General features: G+C 53.4%; 1 protein-coding gene across 3 annotated transcripts; it reads left to right on the top strand.

The window, feature by feature from the left end:
- Positions 1–286: 286 nt before the first annotated feature.
- Positions 287–18,160, top strand: INPP5K (inositol polyphosphate-5-phosphatase K; the record flags this gene model as incomplete). 3 transcript variants are annotated; one of them, XM_082678459.1, is made up of 12 exons in its annotated part: positions 287–442; positions 2,244–2,351; positions 2,683–2,791; positions 5,940–6,056; positions 6,407–6,582; positions 7,157–7,268; positions 7,973–8,082; positions 15,886–16,072; positions 16,941–17,078; positions 17,347–17,430; positions 17,600–17,704; positions 17,896–18,160. In XM_082678459.1, 12 exons carry the CDS (start codon positions 396–398, stop codon positions 17,953–17,955), a joined length of 1,353 nt encoding a protein of 450 aa, XP_082534585.1. In that variant the 3' UTR covers positions 17,956–18,160. The 3 variants fall into 3 exon arrangements, with proteins under 3 accessions (XP_082534585.1, XP_082534586.1, XP_082534584.1); XM_082678460.1 differs by lacking the exon at positions 17,896–18,160 and having other exon boundaries at positions 17,512–17,649; XM_082678458.1 differs by lacking the exon at positions 287–442 and having other exon boundaries at positions 2,119–2,351.
- Between the last annotated feature and the right edge of the window lie 1,240 nt (positions 18,161–19,400).

The raw sequence follows: 19,400 nt of genomic DNA on the forward strand, positions 1-19,400 counted from the left end.
GCCGACCTCGCGCGAGGCACGCTGGGAGCCGCCTGGGCGGTGTCTGGGCCACGGCGCGCCCCGGCCCCTGGGCGGGGCAGTGTTGTATCGGGGTCTGGTGACACGAGGACACGCCTCTCTTACGTCCCCGTCCCCTCGGCCCCTTTCCCCTCAGCCTTTCACCGTTTCGCGCTCCTTGAAGAGTTCCGCCTCTTCTCCCCGAGCCCGCCACCCAGAGCCCTCCGTGCCCTCAGACCCCGCCTCTTACGGAAGCCGAAGCGGAGGGCCTAAATCCGGAAGAAAAACAATCGGGAGAGGGAGCTGGCCGGCGGCACCTGCTGCCAGAGGGGGGCAGATTGGGCCAGGACAGGCTGCGGCGGGGAGACGCGAGCCGGCCGGGCCACCGCGTGGGGACGATGGCGGCCATGAACCCACAGACCGAGCTGAGAGTCAGGACGCTCAGGTGAGGAAGGCGACTGCGGGCAGGCCGGCCTGCTCGGGGCGGGATCACTGCCTCCGACCCAATCGGGGCTGCGGGTCTGGGGCAGAACCAGACTGGGAGAGAAAGGGCCAGACCTACAGGGCTGCTTCTGGTTCTGAGGCCTCCCACATTCTCCCAGGCCAGTATCGAGAGGGCTGTGTTGGGTCGAACCCCGCGCCCCCTCCAAACTCAGGCCACCAAGTTCTTGCCCACTTGGACGCCCCAAGCAGGTGGCCCAGTTGGGTTCTGGAGGAGGCAGCAGTGTTGGGCTGTTAGAAGTTAAAAACAACGAAGCACTCTCCCCTTAGCTCTAGAGTAGAAACCTTGTTCTTACTTTGGATCAGCACATACATCATGGGGTCTGCCTGACCCCGTTGTGACCTCCTGAAACCCAAAATCAGATTTAGATAAGATCCTTTAGTGAAGTGATAATAGCCTGGTCTCATGCTTGTTCTTTAACGAGGTACAACGCTAATCACCAACTTAGTGCCGGTCACGATGCAAGGATTTGCTGCTAATCGTGGGACCTAAAAGTGGGAACAAGAAATCCCGGCTTTGGCTCTCCATCCACTTAGAGCAGGTCCCTGGGAAAACAAGGAGCCTTAGAGTAAAAGAGCTGCCTCTTAATCCTCCGTTGGACAGCAGGGGGAGACCGTAAGCAAACGAAGCACGGAACCTCTGGCTGAGTGCCTGGGAAGGTGGTTATTGTATTGTTTTGTTGATGTTCATATGGAGGGGCAGGAAGTTGCTTTAAGCTGGCCAAGAATTTCTTCAATTTGTGCTCTTTAGAACATGGACCTCTAAGAACAGGGTCTGGTGGAGAAAAGATGTTTAAGGACATCCTAACCTTTCCTTCCGCCCTCTGCCCCCATTCTGCATCTTCCACTGTTACAGGTCCTCCTCCTTACGGTGTGCCTAGGACTCACCTGAGGCTTGGTGGTTCTTCTTGGTCTCTGCAGGGTTTGTAGCCCCTGCCTGTTCTGTACTCAGCACAATCTGGGGGCTTCCTGGGAGCATTACTGTAACTATTCAAATGAAGAGATTTGCAAGTCTGTCCATCCCCTGAGCTGCTGATTAGATCTGTTGTTTCCCTAGGGTTTATGTGAAGCTGAGGTGGATGTTATCTAACTGATGACTTTTCCCAAAAGAGGGTAGAGTCTTGAGAGAGATGTTGAGAAACCTGTTATTTAGAATCTTCTTAGGCTCTTCTGAAATGCTTGGCAGAATTGGTTGTGCTCCAGAGATGAGTGAGGAAGGAAATGTGGTGCTGTTATCTCTGTTATTTTTGAAATTCCCGTCTTGCAGTACTAAGGCCTCTCACAAGGTGAAAACTGAACCTCCAGAATCTTTCTGGTGGTTGTAGGATCCCGTGGATTGAAGAGTGGGGGCGGAAAGTTGCTTACTGAGCCATAGATGAAGGGCTGGTGGAATTAATAAATTCCTGACGGTCCACCCCATCCACACCCCTTCCCTTGCCTGACTCCGAAACCTTCAGCCCCACTTTGGCAGCTCTCCTAGTGTCAGCAGCACCAGTGCTGCCAGGTGTAGGGAACTGTACGCCTGCACGGAGGAGCCAATCCAGGGTGGGAATTTACTGCTTTGGGGACAGAGGTGAAGATGAAGGGCTTGTAGTTCAGTGGCCCTATTCCCTCCACCAGATGCAGAAACACACGTTTCCCATTCAGACTACAGCGGATTGTGGTGCAGCCGTTAGCAGGCGCAGCCCCCTGTCTGTTACCTGGATGAGGGCTCATCCTCCTTCCTCCATGGCTTCCCTTCTCAGCATACATGTCGTGACATGGAACGTGGCCTCTGCAGCACCCCCTCCAGACCTCAGTGATCTGCTTCAGCTGAACAACCTGAACCTGAATCTGGACGTGTATGTCATTGGGTAGGTGTCTGCAGGGCCCGTCACGCATCCCTATATCTGAGATCAGGTAAGCCTGACCAGTCCCAAGTTGTCCCTGTGGGGAACCGCTGTAACCTGTACGCCCTCACTCTGGAGTCTGAAGGCCAGGAGCTTTCAGCCTGCATCAGGGCCAGGCAGTGTCTGTTGTCCTGGATCAGCAATGGCAAGGGGTTGGCAGTCAACAGCCAGGGGAGGGAGAGACCATGGTCATGAGAGCCCAAGGCTGGAAAGTCGGCTGAGGGCAGTGCTAAATGTCTGCGGCATAGGCAGCGCCCTCCGGGCCAGGGGGAAGCCTCTGACCTGGGATGGGCAGTTTGCAGGAAATGAACTGTGGGATCATGAGCCTCCTTTCTGACACTGCCTTTGAAGACCCATGGAGCAGTTTCTTCATGGATGTGCTTTCCCCTCTGAGCTTCGTCAAGGTAACTTACAAGTTCATGGGCCATTGGGAAATGTGTCTCACCTCGTATCACTAATCCCTAGTCCTTTGGTCTCCCACTCCAGCTTTCATGCTGTTTCCCTTTTATTTAAAGGCCCAAACCTCAGTTGCACGTGGCTCCCTGGGGCTCCTGCCTGCCTTGTGTGTTCAGAGGTAGCTGGAGCTGAGCTGGAACCCCAGGGGCTAGTTTAAGACCTTGATATTTTTCAGGTTAGGAGAATTCCTTGGGGAGGTGCAGCAGGGCTTAGTAACACCTCAGTGCCTACCCCACCCCCTGCCTCCAATCTCTACTCTCAGGCCCAGCCTGAAATCTCAGAGCATAATACCTGCCACCATCTATCGAGTGCTTACTTGGTGTTAAGCATTATAAGCAAACTCTTTATATGCGTTATTTAAAAATCTTAACTCTTTTGAAATATGGGTATTATACAGGTAAAACCAAGACTCAGAGGTTTCACAGGATATCTGGGGTTCAGATCCAGATCTTTCAAACTTAATAACCCATGTTCTTGGCTTCTGCACTTTATTGCTGTACTGATGATCTCTAAGGCTGACAGGTATCCCACGACTCGCCTGCTGGTATCAGAGGGTATCCTCTGATCATAAGGGATATGCACCTCAAATTCTCAGGGGCGAAGAGGTTAGGAGAGGGGACACAGGTGTGGAGGGAAAAGGTTCTCAGTCTGTAGGGCCAGTATTCTTTGGGGAATCTTTAGACCATAGGAGCATCTACAGGAAGGCTCTAGATTGCTGGATCTCACCCTTCTGCCCTGCACAGCCAAGGGATGAAACACACTCCCACTCAAAATACCTCCAAGAAGCAATGCTTCCTGGAAATACCAGAATTCCTTTCTTCCCTTCCCTGGGTGACTGGATTTCTTCAGAATTAATTCTGTTACCCTAGTTTGCCTAAGGGTGCTGAAGCAAGAGCTGTGAGTCCTCCCGAGGAGGGCAGAGCCAGGAGGACGGCAGACAAGGTTTTGGTCCTGCTGCTGAGGCTAAAAAATGCTAGCCCCCAAGCCCTTGGCTCCCTCCACATCACACTCGGGCCTCTTGCTGCAGACTTGGAGCTGGACCTTCTCGGAGGGCAGAACTGCTTCTCTCTCACCACCCACTCCCTTTCCAAGCCTGGCGGCCTCCTTGTACCTTGGCTAACTGGCAAGGGATTGGCAGGATGGAATTGAGCCAAGGAAGTGAGCTCATCTTGCGGCATGGACACAGCTCATTCTATCCATGCGGCCTCCCAAGGTTGGGAGAGCAGCCTGAGGGCCTGGCACCCAAAGCAAATGACCTTTCTTCCCCAGGCCGAGAGTGGAGGTGAAGGGCGAGCCCTGCCTGCAGCCTATTCCTTAGCCAGAAGTTGCCAGCCACGGGTTGAGAAGCCTGGGGCTGACCCCCTTGGCCGGCTCCTAGGCTCCCAGCCACCTCCCTCTAGTCCCTTCCTTAGCTCCTCCTACTTCATTTCCTCCACTGGAACTTCCCCTCGAGCCTCCTGCCTTTCCCCACAGCCCCACCCCCACCTCCATCCTCCCTGCACCACGCCCCCTTCCCTGCGGCTTCTCAAAGCGAGCTGGTGCCTTTGTGGTAGAGCCCATCGCCCCAACCCACTCTATGGGTTCAGATTCAGCTTGAAACTCTTCCTGAATCTTTATCAGCTCCCTGGGAGTCAGTCCCTCTTAGTCCAGCCCTTCGCCCACTTCCATTGTCATATTTGCATGCGAAGGGGAGAGACCGAGACCGGGGATGGAGAGTGAGGCAGGGGACACATCTGTAGCAACCTCTGCCGAACCCTAGTTTCTCACACCTCCCTTCCTCGGTCTTGGATTTGGGGTTCCCCCTGCTTTGACTCCTCCACCGTCCCAGAGCTCCTGGCCTGTGGGATCAAGTTTCATAATTCCTGGAAGGCCCCAGTACACACTCCCCACCCGGGGATTTCCTCCTTGGCCTCTGCACCTCATGCTCCGGAAATAGCTACTCGGGTGGTGGGTGTAGACAGCCTGCAGCTGAGAGAGAGGGTCACTGGCCCATTCCCACCCCACCTCCGCGGCCACAGAGAGCAGGGATTTTGGCAGTCCTGGTCCTTTGAATATCCAGGTAGTCCTACTGGTTCCTTAGTCTCCTTGAGCCTCGGTCCTTCGGTGCTGCCTTGAAGGGTTGGCTAGAAGATTAAATGAGCAAGGCAGTGTGTCAGTGGACGGTAGCTACTCTCCCCAATCTGTGAACACACGTCCTCTGTGCTCGCTCTCATCCCCTCTGCGTGGCCTTCGTACACACCAACTGCCCACAGTCTATATTATTTTTCAGTAGCATTTTCTTAATTTTTTTCCACTGAGCTATAATGTATACAGAAATTAAGTCTACAGTTTGATGGATTTTCTTTTTTTTTTTTTTTGGCCACGCCACACAGCATGTGGAATCTTAGTTCCTTGACCAGGGTTGGAACCCGTGCCCCCTGCAGTGGAAGCTCAGAGTCTTAACCACTGGACCACCAGGGAAGTCCCCAGGTGGATTTTTATATGTATACGCAGAACATGTTACCACTGGTCAAATCAAGATACAGAACATTTTCAGCACCCTAGAAGGCTCTCTCATGCTTCTTCCCTGCGTTTACTTTCAAGAATCCCTAAACCAAAAAAATAATAGCTGCCAGTTAATCCAGCATCTTTGAGATAGAGTCCTGCTTTATTAATGAGAAGATAGGCTGAGACTTGCCCAGTATCAAATACTAAGAGCCCGAGCTGGGATTTGAACCCAGATCTGGCCCTTAGCCACTGTCCCATAGAGCATCTTTGAAGTTCTTTGAGCCCCGGCGCACAGTACCCAATGGAAACTCAGGAGGACACTGAGGAGAAGAGCACCTGACCGTGCCTGGGCCAGGGCCGAGGAGTCGGTGACTTCCTGATGGCAGTGGGTCCCTGGCAGCCTTGTCTTCTCTGCCCTCCACCCCCAAGCCCAGGAGCAGAAACTGGAACTTGCTTAGCTTCCAGAATGCATCATTTGGTAGCTGAGACTCCATCTGCAGAGATCCCATAGACCCCTGGGGCAGGACATCCATGTGGATCAGGGCTCTCTAGAGCGCCCAGCACAGGGCCTGGAGGGACACAAATGACCATTGCCCCTCTGTCCTGCAGGTCTCCAGTGTCCGCATGCAGGGGCTTCTCTTACTGATCTTTGCCAAGTATCAGCATTTGCCCTTTATCCAGATCCTCTCTACTAAATCCACCCCCACTGGCCTCTTCGGGTACTGGGTAAGGACTGAGCTGTTGTGTGAGTCAAGAGCTGGGGGGCCGTCTCACTGGGATGGGCAGGGCTGGGGGCTTTAGAGCTGGGCAAATGAAAAAGGGGGTGAAATGAATCTTGGCACTCTGTCCAGGCCAGTGCCCTGCATAGCCACCTTCCCGCCTCAGGGGGGCTTAGCATCCCTAGGATGGCAGGTGGATGAGCTGGGCTCTGTGGATGGAGAGGCCACTCTGGGAGCTGAGTGTCTGACTCTGGGAGATCCTACAGGAGGTGAGACCATCTGCCCTCAGGTCTAGGATGGGGAAAGAGAGGTGTATCCCCCCTAGAATGGCTTCCCACCCTTTTGCCCACCTACCAGGGGAACAAAGGGGGTGTCAAAATCTTCCTGAAGTTTTACGGCTACTATGTCAGCATCGTCAACTGCCACCTGCCCCCCCACGTGGCCAACAATGACCAGCGGCTGGAGCACTTTGACCGGATCCTGGAGATGCAGAATTTTGAGGCACAGGATGTCCCCAACATCCTGGACCACGAGTGAGCATGCCGTTGTGAACTGCAGCCCCTGCCCTCTCCCCCAGGCCAGCCCAGGCAAGCACGCTCTGCCCGGTCACTGCTCCCCAGCCGGAGGCAGTCCGCCCCATCTCCCACCCTCTCCCAGCCTCTTTCCTGACACCCCATCTGCTCTCCTATGCAGCTTTGCCTCCCTGAGGTCTGGAACACCTTCCCTTTCCCTGGCCCCTCTGCCCTGCCTGGAAACTCTGGGCACTTCCAAACATCCCAGGTCAAGAACCTCGTGGTTCCTGAGGTCCCCGGAAGGGCTGGTTCTCAGCCTTGCCTGGTGCCCAGTTGAGGAGGGAGGGCTAGAGCCTGCTCCATATTTGCCGCGTGCCCCTTGGGGCTCATCTCTTCAGCTTAAATGGTGGCGGGGTGGGGGCCATGAGAACAGTCCCGTTGGGCCCTGCTCTTGTCTTCACCTGATCTTCTCACCCACCTCTCGAGCTTTCTGCTCTCCCGCAGCCCTGCAGTGAGTGGCCAGAACCCCTGTGGTCCTGCCTTTTCTGACCTCGTCACAAACCTTCAGACCGCCTGCTTTCCTTTCTTTCTGAAGCCTCATTCTCTGGTTTGGAGACATGAACTTTCGGATTGAGGACTTTGGGTTGCACTTTGTTCGGGAATCCATAAAAAATCGGTGCTACGGTGACCTGTGGGAGAAGGATCAGGTATCTGATGAGGGGAGGGCCGCGAAGGGTGGTCTGAGCCCGTGGTGGGTGGAGGTCAACATGAGATGTGGGGAGGTTCTCTAGTGCCTGTTCTGCTTTCCCAGGCCGCCCGAGTCCCTGTTCCCAGGCAGGGTGGGGTCTAATAGGGCTTCACCTCTGCGGGTAGGGCAGCCAGTCCTGTCCGGCCGCCCCGGTCTCCAGCTGGAGAAGCGAGGACGCAGGGTGTGCATGAGATTAGGGAGCGAGAAGGGCTTCGGCCTGCTGTGGCCCTGCACCATCGCCAGCCCTCTTGTGTCCCTGTTGTCTTTCCCACCCCCAGCCTGGCTTGCCTCCTAGAGGATGAGATACCACCCCTTTGGGGTACCCTGGCTACCCCAGCCTCCCCTCTGACACACGTCTGCTGGTGGCTGCCAGGGAGATGGAATTTAGAGCCTGGTCCCTGTAGTCCAAGAACTGGGAAAGGGCAGGCAGCTGCCTCCCCTGGGACCGTGGGGTAATGTTTGCAAAAGGATCCAGCTGATCTCCCGGGGGTGAGGGCGCCGGGGGCTGGGGTGCCGAGGCTGCCGCTGGGGCAGTGAGGAGGTGGAGTGGCCGGGTTTGACTCTTGCCCCACTGCGATGGCATGTGCCAGCCCTTGACTGGAGCGTGGTGCCAGACTGTTGGGGCAGGACTGCTGGGAGATGGGACTGTGCCTTTCCCTCCAGCTCAGCATTGCCAAGAGACACGACCCGCTGCTCCGGGAGTTCCAGGAGGGCCCCCTGCTCTTCCCGCCCACCTACAAGTTTGATAAGAACTCCAGCAACTATGACACCAGGTGAGGGGGCTCCACCAGGAGAGGATCAGCCTGTCGCAGATCTGGGCCTGGGAAGTCAGATCGTGCTGGCCCTAGTGGCAGTGGGAGCTGCCTCCGAATAGAAGTGTCGGGGAAGCAGGAATAGATCCAGCCATCACCTCTCAGGAGTGGCACCACCCGCCCCCCTCGTGAGATGCTGACCGTGGGAGCTGACCCAGATTGTCCGCAGAGAGAGCAGGAAGGGGAGACTAGGAATAGGGGTTGGGGTCAGGGCAGGTAGAGCCAAAGGGGAGGGAAGACAGTTGATTGCTGACTTGAGGGGACTGTACTTCAGCATTCTGGGAACCCCTGCCCCAGAATGTTGTCCCTGTTGTCCCCGCTCCCCAGGACTTTCTGATCCTACCCAGACAGGGGGCAGAAAGCTTGGCTCAGCCAATTACTGGTATTACATAGCCCTGCCCCAGCTGTGAGTGGGTCGGGTACTATTTAGGAAGGTGAAGTAGTAGTTGTCAGGGGAGCAGTTAATGGGGAACGATGTAGAGATAGTGCATCTGGTAGTTAGAAGCACAGCTCTGCCCTTCATCAACTGTATGACCTTGGACACGGTATTTAAGTCTAAATTTTGTCATCTATAAAACGGGGATGATAACAATACCTATTTCATGAGACTGAAGATTAAATGAGACCTTGCATGTGCCCAGACCAGTGCCTGGCACCCGGTAAGCACTGTGATAACTGCTGTTGTTATTTTTATTTTATTTTATCATTTATTTTTTTATAAATTTATTTATTATTTATCTTTGGCTGTGTTGGGTCTTCGTTGCTGCAAGCGGGCTTTCTCTAGTTGCGGCGAGCGGGGGGCTACTCTTTGTTGCGCTGCATGGGCTTCTCATTGTGGTGGCATCTCTTGTTGCGGAGCACGGGCTCTAGGCGCTCGGGCTCAGTAGTTGTGGCACGTGGGCTCAGTAGCTGTGGCTCGTGGGCTCTAGAGCATAGGCTCAGTAGTTCTGGCGCACGGGCTTAGTTGCTCCGCAGTATGTGGGATCTTCCCGGACCAGGGCTCGAACCCATGTGCCCTGCATTGGCAGGCGTATTCTTAACCACTGCGCCACCAGGGAAGTCCCTATTGTTATTTTTAGATTCGTGTCTTTAGGTGGCAGTTTTACTGAAAACTTTTCTCAGAAGCTGAGAAAGGACTAAGTGACCACCAAAACCTTAGGCTTAGGCAGAGGGGCAAAAGTAGCTCTGGCAAGAGGTCCCTGGCCCAATTTAGGGCAAGGATCCTCATCTCTTTGAAGAAAAAGAACCCCCTACATGTTATGAGGCTCTTTGTTTCAGCTGGAGCAGCTCCTTCACGTATTCCCCTAGCAACACTGTCTTATGAGGGAGGTAGGAGGCGCCTCCAGGGCGGCGCAGGCCTCTGGGATTTAGCAGGTGAGTAGGTATGTCCACAGCCAGCCTGGGGTGAGAGGAAGAGCTGCTGGCCCAGTGCTGGAAGCCGTGTGGCAGAGCCACGATGTCCCCACCAAGCAAGGGGGAGAGCATGAGCCATTTCAGGTGTGTGGAGCAAGACAGAGTCGGGTCACAGCCAGGGCAGTGCACACAAGAAGAGGGCACGAACGCTGGAAACAGGGTCCAGCCTGAGCTACAGTATAAGCCAGAAAGAAGGGAGGAGGTCAGGCTCCAGCTGGCCTGCTGGCCGGGTCCACAGCCGACAGTCTCCCCAGCCATCCATTGGAAATGAAGGTCCAATGGAGTCACTGTGGAAATTGTCAGGCCTCAGTGGGACAGGCTGGGGCCTTGGGGGCTGGGACCCTCTACCAGTTGACTTCAAAACCTCACTTGCCAGCAGGAAGAGAGCTGCTGACAGACCGTATGGCCAGGTGTCCCTGTGCCCACACCCCTGGTTATGGGAGGGAAATCAGCAGGAGACTGGAAGTTACTGAGATGGCCTAGAGAGGCTCAGAGTTGTTCAAGGTCTTACCCAGGTGGCTCAGCTAGCGATGGCGGAGCTGGGGCTCAGACCCAATTCTCTGGACTGTGTTGCCCACGATGCCTTCCTCTAGCCCACAATGCCTCTGGGTTCACAGCCAGTCTTGCCAGCAGCAGCAGAAAGGAGGGCAGGATTGGGATAGCAAAGCCTTGCTAAGGAGAAGGCAGATATTATTTCCACATAATAGGTATAATCCACATTGTGACTGACATTATTGAGTGCTGACCATGGGCCAGGCATTGTGCAGAGTGCTTTGCCCGCATCACTCCACTTCATTCATACTGTATCTTCATTAGGGAGGCTCCATTGATACTGACTTTTTACATATAAGGAAACTGTGTCTCGGAAGATCTAAGTAAGGTAGTAACAGAGTAAGTGACGGAGCAGGAATTTGAACTGGAGTCTGTGTGAATCCAGTTCCCCTTGCCTGGAGCCCAGGAAATGAAGGAATGTCTGGACAGGAACAGGGGGCCTTATGGGGGGACATCGTAACTGAAATACTCCCATCTGGGAGCTCCTGCGGTGGGCAGGGCCGAGCCCCACATAGTGAACAGAAACATTCCTGTCTGATCAGTCTGTTATTCATCCTGAAAGCCCAGTTCAGACATCTGAACCATCTGAAAAGCCTTTCCTGACCCTTGCCCATTTCACTGAGAGTTCTCTCCTTCCCTTATGCTGCCTGCAAGCCTTGCACACACCATGCTTTCAGTGTTGCTTTTAAGACACAGTGTGCCTTTCTTGCTGTGCTATGAATGCCCAGTGCACAGAGACTGGATCTGATTTATGACCGTCCCTGGTGTGTAGCGTAGTGCCTGGCATATGTTTAAACTGGGAGCCTGAGAGGACAAAAGGAAAAGATAAGGTATTTAAGGAGCAGAGGGACCCACCCAGAGTGAGAGAGCCAAATAAACACTCTCAAGTCCAGGAGTTGGCCCATAGAAGGTTCCAGAACTCTGTGTGGAAGTGCCGAAGGAGGGTAAAGCAAATGGTAAGGAGGCGGGCAGCTGAAGCCAGGAGGAGTCAATGAGAGTTATTGTCAGGGAGGCAGAAAGGAGCGCAGGCATTCTGATCAGTCAGCAGCGCTGCTGAGAGGCATCTCGAGTGGAGTTGACCCGCTGCACAGAGGGACTGAGCTGCATGCAGGGCATGGTACGGAGCTCTGCCCAGCCTCGGCAGCGTCCCGGAGCCAAGATGTAATGAGAAACGAGGTCAGCTCCATTACACGGGAGGGTGAAAGGGCTGAGGGCAGGAAATCCTATTAAAGTCAGGGATTGCAGTGGTTTTGTTACAGTCGACAGGAACCCAGTCCACCTCTCTGCTAGGCAGTGAGCAGAGGATGTTATGATCAATCTATTCAAGGCTCGAGTCCAGAGTTCAGCGAGACACTTAGAAGCCATCTATAGGGAGCCGAAAGGAAAAGTGCTCTCAGACCCAAAAATGGAACACATCACTACTTTTGGGTCAGTACACTGGCTCAAGTTTTCTAGGCTCTTAAGCCAGGAGAATCCTGCAGAGCTATTTGGTTTTAATTTTTAGAAAGTAAAGACATACTACAGGCATACCTGAGAGAGATTGCGGGTTTGGTTCCAGACCACCGCAGTAAGGCGAATATCACAATAAAGAGAGTCACACAAATGTTTTGGTTTCCTGATACATAAAAAAGTTATGTTTGAAAAAAAAAAAGTTATGTTTACACTATACTGTAGTCTGTTGAGTGTGCAATAGCATTATGTCTAAAAAAAATGTACATACCTTAATTTAAAAATACTTTATTGGTAAAAAAATGCTAACCATCATCTTAGCCTTCAGCAAGTCGTCATTTTTTTTGCAATAGTAACATCAAGGATCACAGATCACTGTAACAATTACAACAATAATGAAAAAGCTTGAAATATTGTAAGAACTACCAAAATGTGACTCAGAGACATGAAGGGAACAAATGCTGTTTGAAAAATTGTGCTAATGGTCTTGCTCGATGCAGTGTTGCCACAAACGTTCAATTTGTAAAAATCACAATATCGGCGCAGTACAAGAAAAGCGAAACACAAGGAAACGAGGTGTGCCTGTAATCTCCAGATACAATTCTTGTACTCAGTCACGACCATTCAGCCAAAAAAAGCATTAGTGATGGGACTTCCCTGGTGGCGCAGTGGTTAAGTATCAGCCTGCCAATGCAGGGGACACAGGTTCAAGCCCTGGTCCAGGAAGATGCCACGTGCCACGGAGCAACTAAATCTGTGCGCCACAACTACCGAGCCTGTGCTCTAGAGCCCGCGAGCCACAACTACTGAAGCCCGCACGCCTATGCCTACAGCCCATGCTCCGCAACGAAGAGTAGCCCCTGCTCACAGCAATGAAGGCCCAACATGACCAAAAATAAAATAAATAAGTAAATAAATTTATTAAAAAATAAAAGCATTAGTGAGACCCGGCTCTGGTGACACACAGTGGGAATCGGCCACCACTGGCAAGCTGGAGGAGACGGGTGCAGTGGAAGGAGCACTGACTCTCTAGTCAGCAACGTGGGCAGGCACCCAGCTCCCACCTGCATAGGGTGACCTCGCTCAACTTCAGTGTCCTGGAGAAGAAGGAAAATGTGACCCGTGGCATTCTTCCAGTGTTGGAAGGATTGGAACAGTCTGATGCACAGAAGGACCCCGTGTTTAGTTATTATTAGGAATGGAGAACTGGGGGAAATGTATAATATTTAGTTGGTACATATTTATTTTGCTTATTTGTTCCTCTTGTGTGTTAAACGAGCTCGTCAACGACTTTGACAATCCCATTTAGCAGATCCCCAGTTGCCTGGCGTATAATAAGGGCTCAGTAAAGCTCACTGAAAGAATGAACAATACAGGTGCGCAGTGATGAGTGTGGACCAGTCCATGGAAAAGGAGGAAAGGGAGACAGGCTGAAGTCCCAAGGAGGAAGCAGAGCCAAGCTGAGGTACTGAGGGGGAAGGAGAGTCAGGCTGTGGTCAGGACTTGGGGAGGATCCTGACGGGACAGCAAGTATGGGCTCTTGACCATAATAGGGAAGTGGAGGCGGGGAGGATGCTTTGAAAGGGAGAGTGGTACATTCATGTGGTTCATTACCAAGTTTTAAGAATTGCTAGGCACTGAATGTCCAAGATTGGTTTGGAGATTGAGTGTCTGTTGTCTCTGGGATGGGAATACCACATTCCGATTATCCCCTGAACACTTCTCAGAAGAGTGAAGGATTCAAACAACCCAGGAGCCCCGAGCAGAGGTGGTTTAGCCAGTTCCCACTTCTTGACCACTCCCTCGACAATGTTTCTTTGAAGTAAGCACTGTTAGCACCCCATCTTAAGAGTGGAAGAAACTGAGGTTTGGAGTGATGAAGTCACTTGCCCAAGGGCAGAGCTTTTTTTTAAACTACGTTACTGGTTTGTTGTAAAAGGATATAACTCAGAAGCAGGCAGATGGAAGAGATGTATAGGACAAGGTATGGGGAAGGGGAAGGAGCTTCCGTGCCCTCTCCAAAGGCACCACTCCCCAGATTCACTAACCTGGAACCGCATAGCTCTTAATTAACAGGGGCAAAACCTTCCCCCAACTGGTCTCTGATACTAGAGTCAGTTCACCACCGAGGCACCATTCTGCCTCTATTGCTGGAAAACCATATTGCTATTGAAGTGATGGAAGTATACCAGAAAGATTTGTTTAAAATAGTAAGTGAATAAAGCAGAAGACAAAAATAGAATTTCAAACTGATTATAAGCATATGAAACTGTATATGTTAAGATTAGGTGGGCAGGGCTTCCCTGGTGGCGCAGTGGTTAAGAATCCGCCTGCCAGTGCAGGGGACATGGGTTCGAGCCCTGGTCCACGAAGATCCCACATGCTGTGGAGCAACTAAGCCCGTGTGCCACAACTACTGAGCCTGTGCTCTAGAGCCCGTGAGCCACAACTACTGAAGCCCACGTGCCTAGAGCCTGTGCTCCGCAACAAGAGAAGCCACCGCAATGAGAAGCCCGCGCACCGCGACAAAGAGTAGCCCCCGCTCGCCGCAACTAGAGAAAGCCCACGCACAGCAACGAAGACCCAATGCAGCCAAAAATAAATAAAAATAAAATAAATTATTTTAAAAAATGATTAAGTGGACATTTTTTGGGATAAATGGGCATTTTTTTAAAATACATTTTTCACTTTTTTAAACCATTTTATTTCTTTCTTAAGATTTAATTTTACTTATTTTTGGCTGCATTGGGTCTTTGTTGCTGCGTGCAGGCTTTCTCTGGTTGCGGCGAGTGGGGGCCACTCTTCGTCGCGGTGCGCGGGCTTCTCATTGGGGTGGCTTCTCTTGTTGCGGAGCACAGGCTCTAGGCACGCGGGCTCTAGAGCACAGGCTCAGTAGTTGTGGCACACGGGCTTAGCTGCTCCGCGGCATGTGGGATCTTCGTGGACCAGGGATCGAACCCGTGTCCCCTGCATTGGCAGGAGGATTCTTATCCACTGCGCCACCAGGGAAGTCCCTAGGTGGACATTTTTGAGGAAAGAGAATGAGCTTGGGTTTGTTTTTTTTAATTCTTTGGGTTTCACGAGCACTTCTTGAGTACCTACTGCATGACAGGCTCTGTGCTAATGCTGAGGATACACAGGAGACGCCAAGAGTCCGTCCTTACCTTCCAAGCTCACACGCTAACTGACAGGCTGACTGGGAAACAGTGAACTACAATATACTGTAATAGGAGATGTACTTATGTAGAATGCTTTGGAAGCAGAGAGGTCAGTGACAGCTTTATGACAAAAACAGCACTGGAACTGGGCCTCTCCCTGTGACAAAGGGAGTTATAGATAGCAAAAGCTGTAAGAGTAGAGGCCCAGAGGCTCGAGAGATTCACCATGGGGAGGTGGGTCTGGGGCAGAGGAGGGAGATAAGGTAGCACAAGGGGTGTCAGGCTCCTGTGCACCTTGAAAGCCACATTTGGAGACTTGAGCTTTATTTTGGAAGCAGTGAAGACTCCTTAAAGGTTTTAAAGCAGCGAATCATCTGACCAGGCTATATGGTCTCTCTTATGCCCGTCAGGGAAGCTGGTGAGTAAAGAACGGGTGGGAGGTCTTGACTCTTGAGAACAAAGCATCACGATAGCCAGTATATGCAGAGTTTATGTTGTACGAAGCATGGTGCTAAACATTTTTTGTGTTTCATCTCATTTAATCATCTCAGCAACCCTATGACATAACTGCTATTATCTCCTTTCTACAGATGAGGAAGCTGAGGCCTAAGAGGGGTTGGCCTGGTGATTAAGGGCACATGCTCTGTGGTCATGCTGCCTGGCCTTGAGTCCTGGCTCTACCACTCAGTGGCTGTGTGACTTTGGGAAAGTTACTTCCCCTCCAAGACTCATTTTCTCCACTTGTGAAGAGTGAAATAAATAGTTCTGGTTGCCGGCATGTAGTGAGCGTTCCCTAAATGCTTCCCTTTCCTTCCCTAAGGTCGGGTCTTTAGTATGGGGGAGGCCAAATTCCAGCTCAGGTCTGTCTCACTCCAAATTCCAAACCTCAGCTTCTTTGATGTTCTGCTGCTTTTGTTCAAGAACTAAGAAAGGCTTAAATGGGATGTTTCTGAGGCACGATTTGATTGTGACCCTCTAGTCTACTGAGGGTCCTTGGCTAAGTCTGACAAAGGCCAGCATACTTTTGGTTCCATTGGACACCCTGCTGCCATGCTGGTCTCCAGCTCTGGCCCAGGGTGATCTCGTGACTGCTGACAGGCCCTGGTGTTAGGGCATCCAGCAAGCTCGTGGGTCCCTTCCTGCTCACCTGCCACCCCTTCTCTCCCCATTCTTCCTCTCCTCCCACCCCCAGTGAGAAAAAGCGCAAGCCCGCGTGGACCGACCGCATCCTGTGGAGGCTGAAGCGGCAGCCCCAGGCCGCCATCCACACCCCGACGCTGTCAGCCCCCCACTTCACCCTGTTTCTGAGGAGCTACGTCAGCCACATGCTGTACAGCGTCAGTGACCATAAGCCTGTCACCAGCACCTTTGACTTGGAGGTAAATTTCTGGGCTGCCCAGCACTCGGCAGAGGAGCAGCCATGCTGGGCCACATCCCCAGACCCTCCCGCCCTGGGCTCTCATGTCAGCAGATGCCCCAGGGGAGACCTGTGGGAGGACATGATTGCCTTTCCTCCCGGGTCAGGTATCCCAGCTCTTCTTAGGAGCTGTTGATGGCTCTGTCCGTCAAAAATGTGTTCAAACCCTTTGTCAGTAGGTTTCCATTTCCTCTTAGTACTGTCCCCTGGGGCTCCTGAGTTCCATTATGCTTATTACCTACCATGTGAAATAGGACTTGCTTTCATTTGTCCTACACCTATCGGGCTCAGGTTGCAAAGGGAGCCCCCTCCATCCTTGTATCTTGCCATCTCATGACTAAGGCAGTGTTCACCTCCTTTGAGCTGCTGGCTGCCCTCTTACTGTTTGTCTGTCTTTATACCACAGTGTCCCTTCACATGCCTATAGCTGTTCTCACCAGAGGCCCCCAAATTGGATTTGGGCCTTTGGGTCAGGAACCGTGAAGGGCCTGCGAGCAACTCCTTGGCTTCTTTCTTCAACCCGCCAGCGGCGCCCCTGATCTCCCCCACCCCGACATTGCTCAGCACTTGGCTCTCTGCTTGATTACCCAGCTGGCCCCCAGTCTCGTCCTCCTGGCAGGGCCAGCCATCCCCGATCAGCCTTTGGCCCTTCTTTCCAGCTGGCCAGCCAAGGTCTGATACTCTAAGGGCAGCCTAGTAGAGTTCACCTGTGGGTGCCCCTCCATCCCTCCCCACTGACCCTGACCGTTGCAAGGGCACAGTAAGGACATTCGTCTCAGGGAAGGGAATGATGCTGTGGGACTTCAACCCCTTCCCGCCCCTGTGTGTAGCTGAAGCCATTGGTATCTGCCCCACTGATCACCCTGCTGCCCGAGAGCCCGTGCACCGCGGAGAGCGACATGCTGATCAGCTACTCCCTGACCGCAGACTTCCTCAGCAGCCCCTGGGACTGGATTGGCCTGTACAAGGTGACGTGGCAGGCGGGCAGGGAGCCCATCAGTCGCACCCCCCACCGGTTTATCTATTCTGAGTGCTCATGGGAGTTGGGCACAGAGACTGCAGAGCTACCCTCATCCACCCCAAGGGTCCTTGCCCATCGAGGGGCTAGCAGTGAAGGGGAAGAGGCAGGTGGTATGATGGCCAGCCTTAGAAATGAGACCATCCTCTCCGTAGGACTTGACATGGGTCCCGTGTCCTCCCAGACCACTGACCACCTGCCTGATCCCCCTCCCACAGGTGGGGCTGCGCCACATTAATGACTACGTGTCGTATGTCTGGGTCAGGGACAACCAGGTCTCCTTCAGCGACGGGCTGAACCAGGTACCTGCCCCCTTTCCTGAGATAGGTATTCCACATCTCCAGCAGGGGGGCTTGTCTGACCTCTCCCCTGTCTTCTGGAAGGAACAGAGAGCTGGATACCTAGTCGCTGAGAGCTGAATGGGGCCTGGGGCCATGGAGCTGATCCACTTCCGTCTGTCCTTCCCTCCAGGTGTACATCGACATTAGTGACATCCGAGAGACTGAGGATCAGTTTCTCCTTTTTTACTATAGCAACAACCTACATTCTGTGGTGGGGATAAGCACACCCTTCAAGGTAATGGATGCTGGTGGGTAAGAGGAAGGGTAGCCCAGAAGACTTGAGCCCATCACCGGTTCCCTGAGGTCACGGGCCGAGGAGCCGACCCCTACCATGGAGCCGAAGCCTTTGGGGGACGGGGGAGACAGAAGGCACGGAGTGCAGCCTGCCCTCGCCCCTTCCGCTCACTGCTTGTTTTACCCCTGCAGATCCAGCCTCGCTCCTTCTTGGCGGAGGGCCCCCTGGATGAAGCCCAACCACAGATCTGAGCCGGGATAGAGTGAATCCAGGGCGGAGGCTGGAGCTGGCAGCCAGCTCTGCCTACCACTGCCAGGAGTGCTGGGGGCCCAGCCCAGCCCCCTGAGGAGGCAGCGGTATCCTCCACCTCCCAGGGGGACCTCTAGCCACACTCCTTTGCTCTCTCCAGTCCAGATCTCTGGAATCGGCCCCTTAAATACAGGTTTTTGTTGCTGAGGTGTGAGTGAAACCAGCTAGTTTGTCAACAGTGAAGATCTACACAGTCCACTGGATGTGGGAAGGACCCTCCGGCTCGCGTCTCGTTTCTTGATTTCCCCCCCACACACTTCCAGTCCCGCCCCAGCAGGCCTGCCAGGCACATGCCCCATCTGGCACAGGCCTGCATTCTTTGTCACGCCACCCTGGGCCTTAGGCTGCCTGGGAGGGGGAGATGCTCCCATTTGTACAGGCTGCAGAGACTGGTTGGCCCACATAGCACTGGGTTCCAGGAGTCTTGGCATCTCATCGCCTGTCCCCCTGAGGGGTGGGCAGAGGATCTGGGATCCCTGCTTTCAGCAGAAGCAGGTGACTAAGTAGGCAGGATGGAGGAGCCCTCCGCCCAGGCTCTTCTATAGGGGTTGTGGGCAGGCTGATGTGTGTCCTTCTGCCAGCAGCACACCCCACCCCCACCCCCACCGCCTGCCCAAGGAGTCCAACTCAGGAAGTCCCAGGGTCTGAGCAGAAGATTGGACCCAGGTTCGCTTCTGCTAGTGGGTCAGGCTCCATGCCCCCAACCTGCCCTCTTGTGAAGGGCTGGAAGGTGGTAGAGGACCTACGGCCACAGACTTTTCCAGGGTCGTCCTTGCCCCATCCAGGTCGTCTTCCCCTACCCTCGCCTGCCATCACAGGCCAGAAACCTGCCCTTTGTCTAGACCACTCTGGGACCTAGAAGTGGGGGCAGGCGGAGAGGAGAGTCAGAATCAAGATGTTCTGGAGAATCTGGCCCAGGGGTCTTCAGAGAGCATTCTCCAGATGCTGTGTGGACACGGCCCAGCCCCACTCCCACCATTTGCCTCCAGCCGCCGTTGACGCTACATCCTGTTTCCAAGGAGAAGACACCTCAGGGAGCCTGCTCTGTGACTATTAACGCCCAACCTATGACCTGAGACTGGGGGACACTCCAGTTGCTCTGCATTCCTACTTCACCCTGGGGGCCATCAGGAACTATCCCTCTGGCTTCTAGCAGGCCATGGCCATCTGTGTTCTGCGGCTATTGCATTGGGGGATAATTAGAAACATGGCTTTTACACTTGTGACTCCTTCATGATAGTGGTGGGAACGGGCACACGTTCCTGGGCCCTTGCTAGACTCCAGGACGAGGGCCCTGTTATCCAGACTAGACTATGTCTGAGGATGACAGATGTTGCCCAGATGGGAATGGCATGAGGTTCTGGGATGGCGGCCCTCTTAGTCCCTG

The sequence above is a fragment of the Grampus griseus genome, assembly GCF_964374135.1.
Source record: "Grampus griseus genome assembly, chromosome: 20".
Taxonomy (NCBI): Eukaryota; Metazoa; Chordata; class Mammalia; order Artiodactyla; family Delphinidae; genus Grampus; species Grampus griseus.